Source organism: Armigeres subalbatus, chromosome 3 (genome assembly GCF_024139115.2).
Source record: "Armigeres subalbatus isolate Guangzhou_Male chromosome 3, GZ_Asu_2, whole genome shotgun sequence".
NCBI classification, from domain to species: Eukaryota; Metazoa; Arthropoda; class Insecta; order Diptera; family Culicidae; genus Armigeres; species Armigeres subalbatus.
In genome coordinates this window covers 122,871,939-122,888,363 of record NC_085141.1, presented here as the reverse complement: position 1 = coordinate 122,888,363, position 16,425 = coordinate 122,871,939, and the positions used below count along the sequence as shown (strand labels likewise).

The window sequence follows — 16,425 nt, the reverse complement described above, 5'->3', positions numbered from 1 at the left end:
AACCCACGAATTCATAAATATTAAAAATAGAAAAGAATTTCCAAATAAACAATTATACTGCAACTGCAAAATTAAATGTAGAAGAGTGATTTTTGCTGGCTAAATAATACTATTTTTTTACTCAATTAGTTTGATTTTTTATTCTATAGTAAGTATGAACTCATGACAAATTATTTAAACATTGCGATTCTGCAGAAAAATATCGAAAAATATAAAAAAAAAACCAACTTTATTCACCGAGTGGTGATACTGCCTTTCTTGCTTTTGGCCAAGACACCAACCTTATATGGCGCTTTTATAGTTAGATTCTATTTCCTTAATAACCTTCAAACGCCATGGTCTATCGTTATCAAATTCAATAGTGATCAACGGTCGAATGCAATCGCAATCATCCATATTATTTTTTCTCAAGTACGTGCTTTCTTTTGTAGACCACAGTATCGAAGTGTGTTTATTCACTATCTGATGATTGCTACAACGACTCAAATTGATAGCGTATGGCTATTGCGTCTAAGTGTAGTAGCGCTCGGCTTTGTCCTGCACACTTAAAGGACAATATATGACGGATTCCCACCGGTAAGCAGTGGATATTTTGCATATTTTATAAATATTATATCTATCTATTCCAAATGAAAAAAATACAACATTCCTCCAGAGATTCCGCCGGGAATCCTCCCTCCCAGCATACCGAAGGGAACCTCCAGGAATTCTGAAGGAAGCCTCCAGGGATTCCGACAGTAATGTTCCAGGAAGTCCGAAGGGAATGTTCCAGCGATCCTAAATCTATGTCAACGGGAATCCTTCAGGGATTCCGACGGGAATATTTTAGGAATTCCAACGGGAATATTCCACAGATTTCGACGGGAATGTTCCAGGGATTCTAATGAGAATCTTCTAGGGATCCTCCATCCTCTAGGAATTCCGACGGCAATTTTCCAGGAATTGGAACGGGAATGTTCCAGGGATTCAGGCGGGAATGTTCCAGAGAATCCGATGGAAATGTTTCAGGGATTCCAATGAAAATCTTTTAGAGATTCAGAATGGAATCTTCCAGAAATATTGACGGGAATGTTCCAGGAGTTTCAACAGGAATGTTTCAGAGATTCCGTCGGAAATCCTCCAGGAATTCCAACGTTAATGTTCCAGGAATTTCGTAGGCAATGTTCCAGGGATGTAGAAGCAAATCGTCGAAGGATTCCGAAGCAATCTGTCGAGGGATCCCGAAGCAAATCGTCGAGAGACTCCGAATTAATCCTCCAGGGATTCCGAAAAGAATCCTCTAACGATTTCGAAGAGAATCCTCTAGTGATGTTGAGGGATTCCGAAGTAAATCATCAAAGGATTTCGTAGCAAATCATCGAATGATTCCGAAGCAATTCGTCGATGAAGTCCGAACTAAATCTTTGAAGCATTCCGAAGCAAATCGTGGATGTATTTCAAAACGAATCGTTGAATGATTCCGAAGCAATTTGTCGAGGGATTCCAAAACAAATCACTGAGGGATTTCAAGACAAAATGTCGAGAGACTCCGAATCAAATCTTCAAGGGACTTCGAAGCAAATCATCAAAGGATTTTGACGCGACTCGTCGAATGACTCCGAAGCTATTCGTTGAGGGATTCTAAAAAAAAACGTCAAGAGACTCCAAATTAGATCTTCTAAATTTCGAAGCAAATCGCCGAAGTATTCTAAAAAAAAATCGTCGAGGCTTTCCGAAGCAAATCTTTGAACAATTCCAAAACAAATCTTCGAACGACTCCGGAGGAGTTTCGAAGCAAATCAACGAGAGATTCTGAAGCAAATCCACCATGTATTATGAAAGGTATCCCCCACATATTTCCAAGGGTATCCATCAACGATATTGAAAGGAATCCAGTGTGAATTCTTCTGGATTCCGGTTGGAATACTTCGTTGATACTGAAAGGAATTCATCTCGGATTCTGACGGGATTGTGGAGATTATCATGCTGCTATGCAAGTGGAAGTGTGCTGGAAAACTGTTACTCCAATCCGTGATGGTTGACCACAGGCATTGAAAACAATCAGATCATGAGGAACTATCGACTAAATTTATGCCAATTTGATGCTCTACTGCAACCTAATCGATGATGCTGTCTAGATCGTTGAAATTTAACGTTCGTTGATTCAAAGTTTAAAGATCTCCATCGCTCACCAATGGGAGACAACTGAGCGAAGCCAATCACTTGGTAACCTAACAATGAGTGTTGTTGCCGCACGCTGTTAGAAAAATCTTTTCAGGCATTAAAAACATTTAGTCCGCTATTAGAATAGAACTCTCATACACTGCATGGAAGGCTTTGATACTTTCTCTCCTCCATCCCAGCAACTTGAAAGCAGAGTGAATCAAGCAGAACACCTGATGTGTTTTGATGTTTTAGTTTTATTCTAGTAGAGCAAGCGTAACACGAATGCTCAAGTCATTATTATTATTATTGTCTTTATTAGGGAGACTTTCAGCCCGAGACGTTCATGGATACCATACCAAGTTTGGCTTGGCGAACTCTGTTGCTCGTTGTTTACGCAGCAACGATCGCTCATAATCGTTGTTTGGTATCTATCTGAGCAAGGCTGTTCAGTTTTAAACAGGCATTGCAATATCATCTGAGCACAGGATATTATCTTTTCTTCTACAAAGATATTATCCCTAATCAAAGAGCACCCTGGAAAGATGTTATATGAGCATTTCATGATGATCCTGATTTTTTTTTGTCCATTTCATTGAACTTTTGTAGTATACCCGTGTCATTTGTTTAGTGCATGTCTTTCTGCTCCATTTCTATTGAGAAGAAATGAAGTACCGCCAACGGGGGTGTCATTGGGCCAAAATGTGGTATGCTCCAAATTAATGTTACAAAGCTCTAGTAGCTAACATTGGAATCAAGTTTTAATTAGTTTGGTACAAGCTTGAACAATGAATTTACCAATGCGTGGGGAAAAAATTTTAAATGAGGGAAATTCTTCAAAGTTATATCAAGACAAAATTTTCAAAACGACTTATCTGCTTTTGTAAACAAAGATTCAAACGCTACCTGTTGATGGTGTTAGTTTGCGTGGGAGAGCCATCAGATTCGTCAAATCGTCGTTTGAATCTTTGTTTACAAAAGCAGATAAGTCGTTTTGAAAATTTTGTCTTGATATGTTGTATAAAATTGGCCCATTCTCACCCCTCACGGGGGGTGACATTGGGCCAAGTACAATAAAGTTCAGCGGTGACGATGCAACGATTCAATCGTTCATTAAAAATAATTGCCTACATTACGGCTCTTACCAACTATGTATGGCAAATCAATCAAAGGCTTGGCCCAATCTCACCCCTTTTCAGCGTGCATTGCTCGTTGCTAAGAAAAACCCAGGCGGGTGCTAAGCTGTCAAATTTTCGTTGCCACCAATCGAGCGAATGCCGACGGCACTAACACCAAGCCATAGTCTATGAAAAATAAACACTGCAGTGAGTGAGAATGTTCTGAAACGCACAAAGTTTGGATAATGCAAGAAACAACTGTTTCTGCTCACCACAGAGTTTCTTCTACCAACATAATTATTTATGTGCATATTTCGCGTAAGGAATAAAGTGAAAACACTACATATTTACGGGTTTGGTGTATTTTTGTTCGTTGCGATCTTTAATTTAATATGTGCTTTCGACACCACTCTCTCTTGTAAAAACGGTAAACAATACAAATTTTTACAAATACCACCAAAATTTATAATAGTATATGAACATTTTGACATTGGAGTATAAATTTATGCGCCAAAAAAGAGGGTACTGTCATACTTGCCAAACTAAATATGAAAAAAAATCCGTTGTCCCCCCTCTGGAAAAACCAGAACCGCTATATAAATATTCATAAAATTCAATAAAACAATAACAGATTATCGTAACATGATAACCAGGTATCCATCGATCTAAAAACTAGTAATGTAATAGATTTGTGGGGCATTTCTGACACTATTTTAATACGGGATCATTCGATCAATAGTTTTACATTCAAATTCCAAGCATTATGGTACGAGCACAATTAGTTCTTGGAATTTGTTTTGTGATTTCCTAGACGTGAATTTTACTATAATTTCGAACCGTTTGAAGTTTTGATCAAAATTCGTAACAGTTTCTGAGATATTAGGAGTTGAAACATTTTTCGTTTTTGGCCCAACCTTACCCCCTAGGCCTAATGTCACCCCGAACGACGGTAGTCATTTTTTATTCATATATTTCTCAAGATTAATGTAAGGCCTCTTTAGATTAAGGTACCGCTATTTATACCCTTCGAAAAATGGCTTATACGAACTCTCAAAGGCGCGCCGCTCAATCAGTTTCGGCTCAACAATAAGTGGGATAATACTGATTTTGACCATGCATCGGTACTGAAGTTCAAACATATTTTTGCTTCTTCTTATGAGTTCCGAATTCGTTTTTGTATAGAGATCTTATTTCATTGCATTTGGCATTTCCGAATCTCACCTTTACACAGAGCTCTAATCAGTCAGAGGGTTCAGCAGATCCACCAAATTCGTATCCACGAATCATTCACTCACTTTAGAGATCCGGATCATTTTAACGGTTCCGGATCTAAACGCCAATCTCAAGTTAAGGACGGCATATTGTCAGCTTCAGTGTTGTACCGAGCCTGGCGATATGACCGGATTTACACCGTTACGCACTACTTCAGAGTATCCATATCCCAGCGTAACGGGAAAAATCGGGATCCTGATAGCCAGCGCGATTCAGGGATTGTTCATGTTGCGAGGGCGTTGCTACAACAAATGAAGTGAAAAAATGTTTCTCCATGGGGAACATTGCACTTTGTTTACTGAGCAGATAGATAGCTAAGATCGATATCTCTTCATACCATCAGTATATTTGCTCAGAAGATCGAATGATGAGATAAATTGCAATGCCTGGTTTTAAAGGCTCATCCTCAAATGATTAATCACTAAACATATTATATGAAAAGATGCGTCTCTTCTCGTCCAAACACATTCCAGAAGACACCAAGCATTCAAAATCGTCGGTTTAACCCTTTCCTTCCCATGGTAGCTGTAGAGCTCCATCAAATTTTGCACCTTCCAACATTCATCGATTTATTTCAACAACAAAAAGCAGTATTTGGCACAACTTTATGGTTTCATTAGACTGCAAATATAATCAATTTTGAGTAAAAATAGTGAAACTATTGAAAACAATTAAGTAACTATTGATTTACAATCAAAAACTTTTTTTTTCGTTTTCCACTAATTTAAAATTTCCAAGTAACTTTTGTTCTAGCATTTTGACGTAAACTACGTCTAAGGGGAAGACTCAGATACAGGGTGTAAAACGGAAATTTCCAAATTCGAGACCGTCACGAAATTAGGACAGATTTCAAACGCTAATAGCGTATTTATCTTTCGATGGATTTTCGAGATTTGCTTATCAATAGATTCGGAATCTCTCCAGCAATTTGCCAATTCTATTGATACTATTGTTTATCAACGTTAAACTATTGAAAATGTTTTTTTTTTCCAAAACGGGTGATAAATTCAATTCCGTTCATAAATCCCCAACACGGACATCAGATTGCAGTAAGGTACGGGCCTTTTGATCCACTGCTTCGTTTTCCCTGTGTATAAAAAGCCCCATGTTTCGCGTGCGCGCGACATTTTCATTCTGGATGTCACGGAGAACGGACCAGCGCGGATCCAGCGATAACGCCTGTGGTTTGGTCTGTTGTGGTGAAAACTCATGGACGATTCAAATCAAGCCCAACTCAGCACCTAGAAACTCATGGATGAGTTGAATCATCGTATGTTTTCTGTATGTATGTAGAATCACGAGCGCACGTCAAACGGAGAAGCTGCAAAAATGTATTCTCATGGATGACTATCTACTAAAATTATGCCTTTCTCTGAATCGTGCTCTCGTGATTCTACTACCGACGGAAAACAATCTGCCATCACCAAGCAATTAAGTTTTACTTTGATCAAAATTCATCTCGCCTCAAGTTGTGACTTAAAAGCTACTTTCATTAATGGTAGCCAATCGTTAGTAGGGGAAATTACGGCTTTGGCAGGTTTTGTTCTATTATTGTCAGGGGTTTTTCTGTAACTAATTATGCTCAAATTTGGCCTAAACATTCTTTTCATATAAAAGAATATTGTGGCCAAATTTTATAAAATTTGGTCAACAAACCCCCCTAAGCAAAAATAAAACAAAACCTGCCAAAGCCGTCATTCCTCCTACTTCATACAAGAAAAATTAAACTGAGCGCTGCTTATGTTAATGACGACGACCGCGCGACCCACACCATCATCGGGAATAAAATTTCCGGTAGGAGCTCCGCCGATGCCGAAGGTGATACCACGGTCTGCTCTCCGCGACATCTCGAACGAAATGGCTCGTGCGCGCGGAAGAGCTGCTTTCTTGTAATCAATATGTGCTATGATAATCATGAGTCATCAACAGAGTTTGCAGATAACGGAACGCACATCAACAAGCATTTTGGAAGCCCCCAAGCCACCCGTCACAGTCGAGCAATTCAGTTCTACATCATTAACAGTTTGTTCCAGCCATCCAAGTCGTTCCGTTCCTGTGTACGGCACCGGTGAGGGGGCTTTCACACTTGCAAACTCAGGCAAGTACGAAAAAACAAGAGCTTCTTCGAGCGTTCAATTCCGTCATATTTGCAGCACTACATCAAATGTTAATCTTTCGACCGCTTCATCCGATCATTCCACGGCGAATGTATCACAACATCAACCGAGACGCACCGTAGAAAGCTTTTTGGAAGGCCCTGATCTCCTCAACTCAGTCCCGCCAAACGCTGTCAACGATCATCGTAGTCGTCTCGGTCCTGCAGTTGAGGCAGGTGTCGGGGTCTTCCAGCCAGCTTGCCAAGGCAAGTATAAATTGGATTCAACTGTCGAACACGTACTTCTGTCTGATGCTTGTTCTCTTAAACATAGCTCGCCAACGACCGATTCGTTCACCGATCAACACCACATATCAACTACGAATCAAGACTACGCAGAAGCATGCTTCGCGGATGCAATCATGCCTCCGACAATCGATCGAGCTGCTGTTGGACGTGGACCCTCGACCAACGGGATGGTAAATATATATTATCAGAATGTTGGTGGTTTGAACTCGTGTTTGGACGATTACTTGGTGGCTAGTTCAGATTGCTGCTATGACATGTTAGCTTTCACGGAGACATGGCTCACTGAAAGTACTATTTCTAGTCAAGTATTAGACCGCCAATACGAAGTGTTTCGTTGCGATCGCGGTCCACATAATAGCAGAAAAGTTCGTGGCGGTGGGGTTCTCGTAGCCGTTCGCCGGGGGCTGAAAGCACACGTGATCGAAGACGTGGCTTGGAAAACCGTGGAGCAGGTATGGATTGTGCTAGACCTTGCAGACCGCAAGCTATTCTTTTGTGTCATCTACATCCCACCGGATAGAACGCGTGACAGTTCTTTGATCGATGCTCATACGCATTCAGTTAACTCGATCGTGGACCAAGCTTCGCCCTTTGATGACATCGTCATCATCGGCGATTTCAACATGCCGGAATCAGCTGGCGAGATTCTGGCAACGGTTTCCTCTACTGCGACGCTGGCCATTCTATGTTTAACTCGTGCACGACGAGTCTTCTGGACCATTACAGCTCAGCCACACTTCAGCAAATCAACCATATTTCGAATGAAAATAACAGATGCCTGGATTTATGCTTTGCTAGTCTTCGTGACACTGCTCCATCAATTTCATTATCTCCTGCGCCGTTGGTAAAGTGGGTTGCTCATCATCCACCACTACACATTATTATCGAGAAACACAACTTAGTTGAAGGCAAAGACGACATTCCACCTGTTATTTACGACTTCTGGAAAGCAGACATCGGCAGCATGGACCATATTCTTTCGACACTGGACTGGGATGACATATTGCATGCTAACAATGTAGATGCTGCAGCTCAAACTTTTTCCCATGTTCTGTCGTACGTGATAGATAGACATGTTCCCAAGCGAAGCCTATCTGTTAACCGCACTCCGTGGCAGACACCTAGACTCCGGCAGTTAAAAAAGCAGAAAAAAGCGATTCTGAGGAAGTACTCCAAGCACAAGAGTCAACCACTTAGAGACCACTACGTGCGACTCAATAATGTCTACAAGAGCGTCAGCCGTAGATGTTTTCTTCGCTATCAGAACAGCATACAACGTCGCTTCAAGTCCCAGCCGAAGTCTTTCTGGAAATACGTTAAAGAACAGCGCAGCGAATATGGGATTCCTTCTTCAATGCAATGGAATGGTGCTGTTTTATCCGACCAAGAAGCCATATGTGATCAGTTCGCATCGAAGTTCTTCGGCATTTTTTCGCAAGAAACTCTAACCGCTGAACAGATTAACGCCGCATCATGTATTACTGAGCCTTCAGGCTTCATTATGCCTATTATTAATATCAATGACGATTCCATAATGGCAGCCGCAGGTAAACTGAAAACATCGACTTGCGTTGGACCTGATGGCATTCCATCGGTAATATTGAAGAAGTCGATTGGTAGTTTGTTAACCCCGCTGCTTAAGATCTTCAATATGTCGCTCGCTACTGGAGTGTTCCCTTCCTGCTGGAAAAGTGCATTTATGCTTCCTGTGCACAAAAAGGGTGATAGGAGAGAAATCGATAACTACCGTGGAATATCGTCCTTGAGCGCTGTTTCAAAACTCTTCGAGCTCGTTGTGATGGATCGACTACTTTTCCACTGCAGGCGACATCTGAGCATTGACCAACATGGGTTCATCTCGGGACGCTCAACGACATCAAATCTTTTATGTCTCACCTCCTATGTGACTGACAGTATGCTAGAGCGAGCGCAAACTGATGTGGTGTACCTAGACCTTTCAGCAGCATTCGATAAAGTCAGCCATCAAATCGCTGTTGCAAAGCTTGAGAGGTTTGGAATACAAGGGACACTTTTGAACTGGTTCCAGTCCTACCTAAGCGACCGTCAGTCGTAAGTAGTCTTAGGTAATTCCACTTCGGCATCGTTTCCCATCACCTCTGGCGTACCGCAAGGCAGCCATCTTGGACCCATTATCTTTCTCCTATATTTCAACGATGTAAACGCAGTAATAGAGGGACCTCGGCTATCCTTCGCTGATGACTTCAAAATCTATTTTAATATACGCTCTGAAGTAGATGCACAGTTTCTACAACGGCAATTGGATGCCTTCGCCGATTGGTGCCAGAAGAATCGTATGACTGTTAATCCTGACAAATGTTCAGTTATTACGTTTTCTCGACTAAAGAATACACAAGTTTTAACTATTTTCTTTCTGGAGTTTAGTTGGAAAGGGTGGACGAAATTAAGGACTTGGGGTAATACTAGACTCCCAGTTAACATTTAAGCAACACGTATCTTTTGCAGTAGATAAGGCTTCCAAATGTCTGGGATTTATCTTTCGGATAACAAAAACGTTTTCGGATATTTATTGCTTAAAGGCACTTTACTGTGCCTTAGTGCGTTCGATACTGGAGTATGGCTCGACTATTTGGAGCCCATTCTACCACAATGGAGCAGAGAGAATCGAGTCAGTTCAACGGCGCTTCATTAGATTCGCACTCCGTCGACTACCATGGCAAGATCCACTGCATCTACCAAGCTACGAGGACCGTTGCCGACTAATTCGTCTGGATACCCTTGCAAGGCGGAGAGATGTAGCTAAAGCTCTTCTAGTTTCCGACATCCTCCAAAACAGAGTAGATTGCCCGAGCATTCTAGAACGAGTAGACATTTATGTAAGACCTCGAGCAATTCGGAACAATATGATGCTGCGACCACCATCTCATCGTACTAATTATGGAGTGAATAATGCTATTACTGGGTTACAGAGGACATTCAACCGTGTGGCTTCAGAGTTTGACTTTAATGTATCAAGAGACGTGCTTCGAGCTAGATTTTTTACGGTGTTAAGATAGTTTTAGTTTTTGTAATATTTGTTTTTTGTCAATGCACAAACCATCATTGGGGCTTCGAAGCCTGTTGATGTAGAACCACCCAAATAAATAAATAAATAAATAAATAAATAAAGTTGAACCTATAGCCACGCCCCTTTGGTGAGTGGGTGACGGTTACCTAATATTTGCAGTCATACCGGACAACAAAGAGGCGGGACTAATGAGCCATCTTTATTGATTATAAGAAAACTGCTCTACCGCGCGCGCGTGGCATTTCAGCACCTAAAAACTCATGGATGAGTTGAATCATCGTATGTTTTCTGTATGTATGTAGAATCACGAGCGCGCGTCAAACGGAGAAGCTGCAAAAATGTTTTCGCATGGATGACCATCTACCAAAATTATAAGTCTTTCTCTGAATCTTGCTCTCGTGATTCTACTACCCATGGAAAACAATCTGCCATCACCAAGCAATTAAGTTTTACTTTGATCAAAATTCAATGCGAATAAATTTATTGCAACGTCTCTCTCCGACAAAGTGCGCAGAATTGAATATGATTGCGTCGAAAAGTAAAGTTCGCAACATTCTGACTTTGGATTTTTTGTTATGACTGATTGGAAATGCGTATTATTGAAAACAAATTGGACTATTGAAAATAATTGGTTATTATCATTGCACCAAAAGGTTTTTCGTAGTTTACGTCGGGCGGTCGTGTCTTGCATACAACCCTTCTGATTTTTTCATAGATGATTTCTTCCTATTGAAATCTTTGAAAAAAAGTCGTAGGAAAGAGAGGGTTAAAAGTTATTCAATATTGATCATGAAATCGACGAGATCGAAGTACTTTCCAAAGAAATCCCAAAGAGTTTCTCTTGGAAATTGCAAAGAATTCACTGTAGAAATCTTAAAAAATGTTGTGCGAATTCCAAAGATTTTTTTGTCAAAAGAATTTAAAGAGAAAGTTTTAAATAATTTCGTATCAAATTCCAGAGAATTTATCGAGGAAATTAAAAAAAAAACTACGGGGAATTTTTGAAAAAAAATCTGTGGAAATTCCGAAAAATTTCCCATGGAAATTCCGTAGATTTTTTCGTGGAAATCCCAAAGAATTTTCCGAGACAATTTTGAAGAATTTCGATTTCCTATTTCTGAAGAATTAATCAAGGAGAGTCAAATGATTTTTTTTTTTGAAATTTCAAAAGAATTTCCGTGGAAATTCTTCAGAATATTCTGTTCAGAATTAAGAAAGGATACACCACTGTCTTATAGCAGCTAGTAGAAGCTTAAACTGCAATTTTTTTTAAATTAATTTAGGCATGACCTGGTGTTGTTTATATACCTACTTACAAAGAATAGTTTCTCCTGTAATCCTCTTGCAATGAACTCCCAAACTATGACTGAGCAGTCATAGTTTGTATATATAGGGGAACTGTTCCGATTTCCATCTCACTGAACATATATTCATCTCATCGCAAAACAAAGAAATACAACACCAATCTTGTCGCTTCTTTTTGCTAACCCGCGTGCTCACTGGTGAAAAAAATCACAAAAATAAGAAACAAACCAAATTCCTTTTCATTGCTTTGTTTTTGATGGGATGGAAATAGGAGCTATGGGATGCCGAACCGTTCCCCTAGTATATTTATATAATATGATTATTTTCACAGTAGGACGTATATAGGTTGCGAGAGGGGAGTTGAAATAGGGGTTGTTTTGTATTTTGAAACTACAGGCTTGTATATCAAATTCATGAATTCAAATGAATGTTTTATTGTTATATGCATACAAAACATATATTCATACAAAACATGATTATGAAGAAACATGAACGTAGCTGGAATGGAAGGGTAGTAGGGGTGTTCTATATATTTAATCTTAATTCCATAAATAAAGCTCACAAACTTCTCGATTCAAGAACTTTCCCATGGCAGTCCGTTCCTCTCTTTTCCTACCATGCAATTATTTGATCGATTGTCAATTAAGCTGTTGCATTTGAGACAAAATGTTCAGATTTGCCATTTATATCAATCCAATGTGGTTCCAAACCTGATGAAGCAGTCGCTCATTCGACAGACGAAATCGTAACCTCGCCACCATAGAACGATGTGTTTGGGTGCATAACAAGGATTGCAGAATTGTTCCCAATTGATAATTAACGACGTGAAAGACATGAAAACAAACTGCTTGTCACCTGATTTTCTGATTTTTTTATGAATTTCCACTGGCAATTTATCTGCATATTTAAAGAATTTCTTCAGAATTTCAGCGGAAGTTTCTTTTGAATTTCCACCGGAAATATTTTTTAAGCTACGCAGAAGTTTATTTTGAATTCCCACGAAAAAATCTTCAGCAACAAACGGAAATACGACTGGCACCAAGTAGAGATAGCAAGGATCTGTTAATGGTTATTATACGTGCGGATCATTGCCTATTTTATTGATTCTCAAAACCCCTTTTTGTCTTTCTCGGACACGAAGTATACCGAAAGGCTATATGTTCGCTCCAAAATACAAACATATTTTGCCTGCAGCGACTCAACGATAGAATCGCGGAGACTAGTTGCGGCGATAAAATCGCTTAGGTCTGGGGGAACTTGTACATTGTTTCCTATCGAAAACTGGATGGATCAGTTTCATTGCTTTCTGTTGAAAATGGACTTGATCAAACTTTGGGGTCAGAAATAATGGCCAAAATACTATTTTTTGTACAAAAAGCGCATGAATAGTCTAGCTACTTTTTGGCACCTATTCTCAACCAACAAGTTGCATTCAAATGGGAATCCTGTCTTATCATTCCATATTTAAAATTAGCTGGATAGGACTATGGATTCCAAAGTTATTGCTAAAATACATTTTTTCCATAGTACAGGGTTTTTCCTCAATAATTTCTAACTACACCACTGCAAATAAATTAAAACATAAGTTTTTCGTTAATTAATTGCAGATTCTTTTTTCTGGTGATTCGATTATCCGGAGGATCCAGAATGAAAAAAATCGATACTCCAGATAATCGAGTCCGACCTGTATTGATTGTTCAGATCTAAAAGGAATATGACCCACGAAAAACAAATCAGAACACGTATGATCTTCCTTCGTCATCAAACCGCAGATGATTATTACCTTCCATCTACGTTGGAAAAATATTTCATCTAGAAACCTATTGTTTACAAACAAAACCTAGAAATTAAACCGTGCGAACCGCTGCCAACAGCTGCCGCCGGCAGACCACACACAGATTAGTTACCTCACTACGTCCCGCCACTCTATGTTTTTACTCCGCGGAATCAATCAACGTACACATAACTTCGCATGCGAATTAGAATAGTTCAGCTAAGCCCCACAGCACCCGTACCACACACTGCCGTCACTGCGTCGTCGGTCCGCCGTAATCCCCCAGTATTCAACAGCTAATTATTGACCTGCTTTCCTTTTTTTTGCACAGCATCGCTTCTCCATCGCTCGCAGTTCGATAAAATCCTATCTCATCTCTCAAAGATTCCAGCGAAATTCTTCTCGCCGCTAAAACAATGTACCCAGGTTAGTTGGAACGACCGTATCTTCCCATCGGATGAGTTGATTGCAAGCAATTTGCCTAGGTCTAATAATAGACCGACCCGACGCGGAAACCGGACATGAGCTTGGGTTGGTTCAGTAGCCCGTGCGTAATGCGTTCGCACAATTTTCATACAAATTGGATCTTTTCTTTTAACAAGCAGTAACATTATTTGGGTGTGGGCAAAAGGTCTTCAACAAATAATTCAGTAGATTTATGTGAAGAAAATTATTTTGAGCTTTTTAGTGGAATGTCTTCACTTGTCATAAGACGAGTTTGTACCTTCCCATTTAAATCCACCACTTGATTGTACCTTGACAGATACGTATTTTGACCTCAACAGTAAGGTCGTCTTCAGTGTCGCGTACTTGACTCGACGACGACGACGAAGTCGAGTCAAGTACGAGACACTGAAGACGACCTTATTGAACCTGTAGTTGAAAGTTGATCCTTTAAAAATCTTCTGATAAGTCGACGGACTTAAGCCAAATACACTGGCATTTTTATTGAATTGATTATTGAATTCATATTGTGAAAATCAATGGAAATAGTAGAGTTCTACATGAAAAAAAAACAAATTCAAATAAAATAAAATAGAAATGAAGAAAAAACATGGTAAAAAATTCAAAAATTTATGCAAATTGATCAATTTTTCAAAATTTCCAAACAAAAGATTCTTTTGACCACCGAGAATCAAATCCGACACCTTTAGCTTAGTACCTTCATCAACTAGGATACTTATAAATAAAAGTGAAATAATCTAGTATAAACTAATAAAAAGATACTCACGCCAATCTTATCCAAACTACGCACCGAAGCTTCGTGCACATTGTGAAACTGAACGTGCGCCTCCTTCATGATGGCTACTTCCTCTTCGTCGGACTCACCAATGTCGGATGTCATCGGAGTACAGCTCAGACTGCGTGCCTTACAGTGGATCGGATCGCTAACGGAGCGCTTCATAATGCTGGTGGTTGATGCAATCAGATTCTGGGCCAGCTCTGAGGCGACGTTCGTCGCCTGTGGTGGATCAATCTTGAACGTGGGAACTATCGGCGCTTGCATTTCGAACGACGAATCAGGCGAAATGTTGAACTGCACCAAACGGGTCGCAATCGGGTGTGGTTCAATTTCGTCTTCCTCCTCCTCGACATCCGAGTGCGATGGTTCGCATTCGTAGGAAAAGTCGAAATTTTCACCCCAAACTAGCGTACGGTTGCACAGGTCCACCGTGCGAACCGTGCCAGACCATCGTCGAAGGTTTTCCTCTGTCAGCGTTGGCGAATTACAGCGACTTGCGTCGGAGCTGTTCTCACTGGTTAAAGATCTTTTGCTTTGGATTGGTTTTTGTACTCCTTCCAGGCTATTGCTTTTTTTCTTTGATGAGAAAAAATGAAGCAAATTTGAGTGGGAAGACTGTTTGGGCAGTTCCGAATTACGTCGTTTTTGAAATCGTTTCCTCAAGGCTAAAGGCGTTTTGAGTGCTTCTTCGAAAAATGCTTTGGTAGAAGACGACTTCCGGATGCGGTTGGGAGATTGCTGAGGAACATCCGGAGGCTCCGGAAAGAGCTCTTCCGGATTGAAAGGTTCCACTTCCTTGCGAGGCTCCTTTTGAAAACATGTTTCATCGAGTTTTAAACTTTCCTTGCTGCTGCACGTATCATATTGATCCTGCTCCATCGATTCGAAATCGGAATCAATGAACGATGCATCTGCTGGAGGTGTTGATAGATTCAATTTGTAATCAACTGCTTTTGGCGTATCTTTAGTAGCATCAGTTGAATCACTAACAATACGAGCTTTGATCGGAGTGGAGCTTGGCAAGGACAAAAAATCCCTTGGTTCGTCTACGTCATTCGATACCGTGAAACGCACGCCTTTCATCTCATCGCAAATCTTTGGCTTTTTGAACACTGAATCGTTCGCAGTCGTATCTGACCCCGAAGAGCTCAGACAATGTTTCGAATCTGAACAGTTTTCAATAACACTCAATTCATTCCGTTCTAGGCACGAACGCTCACCTTCATTATTGTTATTCACAATACACTCATTTTTGCAGCAAACACTTGTATTATGTTGGCTTAGATCACTGAGATATTTCCGAATTTCCAGATCCGAGTCTTCACCCGCAAGAATCTCTTTGGAACTCTTCAACTGTGGCGTCTGATTTGGCACTCCCAGCAATGATTTAAACTCCAACACATTCTCAAACGACGAGTCGTTTGCCGATTTCAGCAGAGTAATAAAATTTTTATTGAGTATCGGCTCCAATATCGCAGCTTGATTGCATCCCGAGGGACACTCGAAAACACTTTTTACACTGGTTGTCACCTCAATCGTACTACCTCCGCGATGAGCGCCCTCACTACATTCGCATTTCTTCGTCGCACTTCCATCCATCTTCTTTGACGTATTTGACACTAACGTTTTCATAATAATCGTTATCTCGGAAGTTTTGGTAGTCGTGACATTCGTCGATGAAGGAACCACGTTCTCCTTCGATTCCTCGCCGCTACTTGTGACCGCGATTGTGGCGGTGTTTTGCGTACAGCTCGCCATCGCTTCTTATCAACACGTTTGGTTATTTACACTACGATAAGCACTGCCGAGAGATACTTTCTTCTCTCCAAACACTAACGTTTGCCCTTCATGTTACCGCAAGCCTACCGCACTTGGGAAAGACCAAATGTTCTTGACACACATTTGTTTTTAGCTTAACGTAGCCAAGAACAAGAACAGTGTCGATCAAAACTGATAAAAATGTTCTTGCAGCGAAGAATTCAACGCCTCGAAGCAGCCGCGAGCCGCTGACTGCGTTAGATTCCAGATCGGAACTAAAGCTTGCGGTTTCTAGACGCGGATCAGTGCTGATTGATTCTCTACGGTTCATACTAAACACAAGCGCTCCGACGGAACACACCG

General features: G+C 40.5%; 2 protein-coding genes across 5 annotated transcripts in view; one reads left to right on the top strand and one right to left on the bottom strand.

Moving 5' to 3' along the window:
- Nucleotides 1-16,425, top strand: part of LOC134227125 (uncharacterized) — a 197,099-nt gene that overhangs the window by 87,269 nt on the left and 93,405 nt on the right. The window lies entirely within an intron of this gene.
- The window catches only part of LOC134227123 (regulator of G-protein signaling loco), a 152,300-nt gene that overhangs the window by 91,883 nt on the left and 43,992 nt on the right, over nucleotides 1-16,425 (bottom strand). The window contains exon 1 of one of the 4 annotated variants that reach the window (XM_062708402.1): nucleotides 14,293-16,322. The exons of the other annotated variants lie outside the window; for them this stretch is intronic. Coding sequence (XP_062564386.1) covers nucleotides 14,293-16,062 — 1,770 coding nt within the window. The 5' untranslated portion in view covers nucleotides 16,063-16,322. Of the gene's footprint in view, nucleotides 1-14,292; nucleotides 16,323-16,425 lie in introns of those variants that run through there. 4 annotated transcript variants of the gene reach the window in all.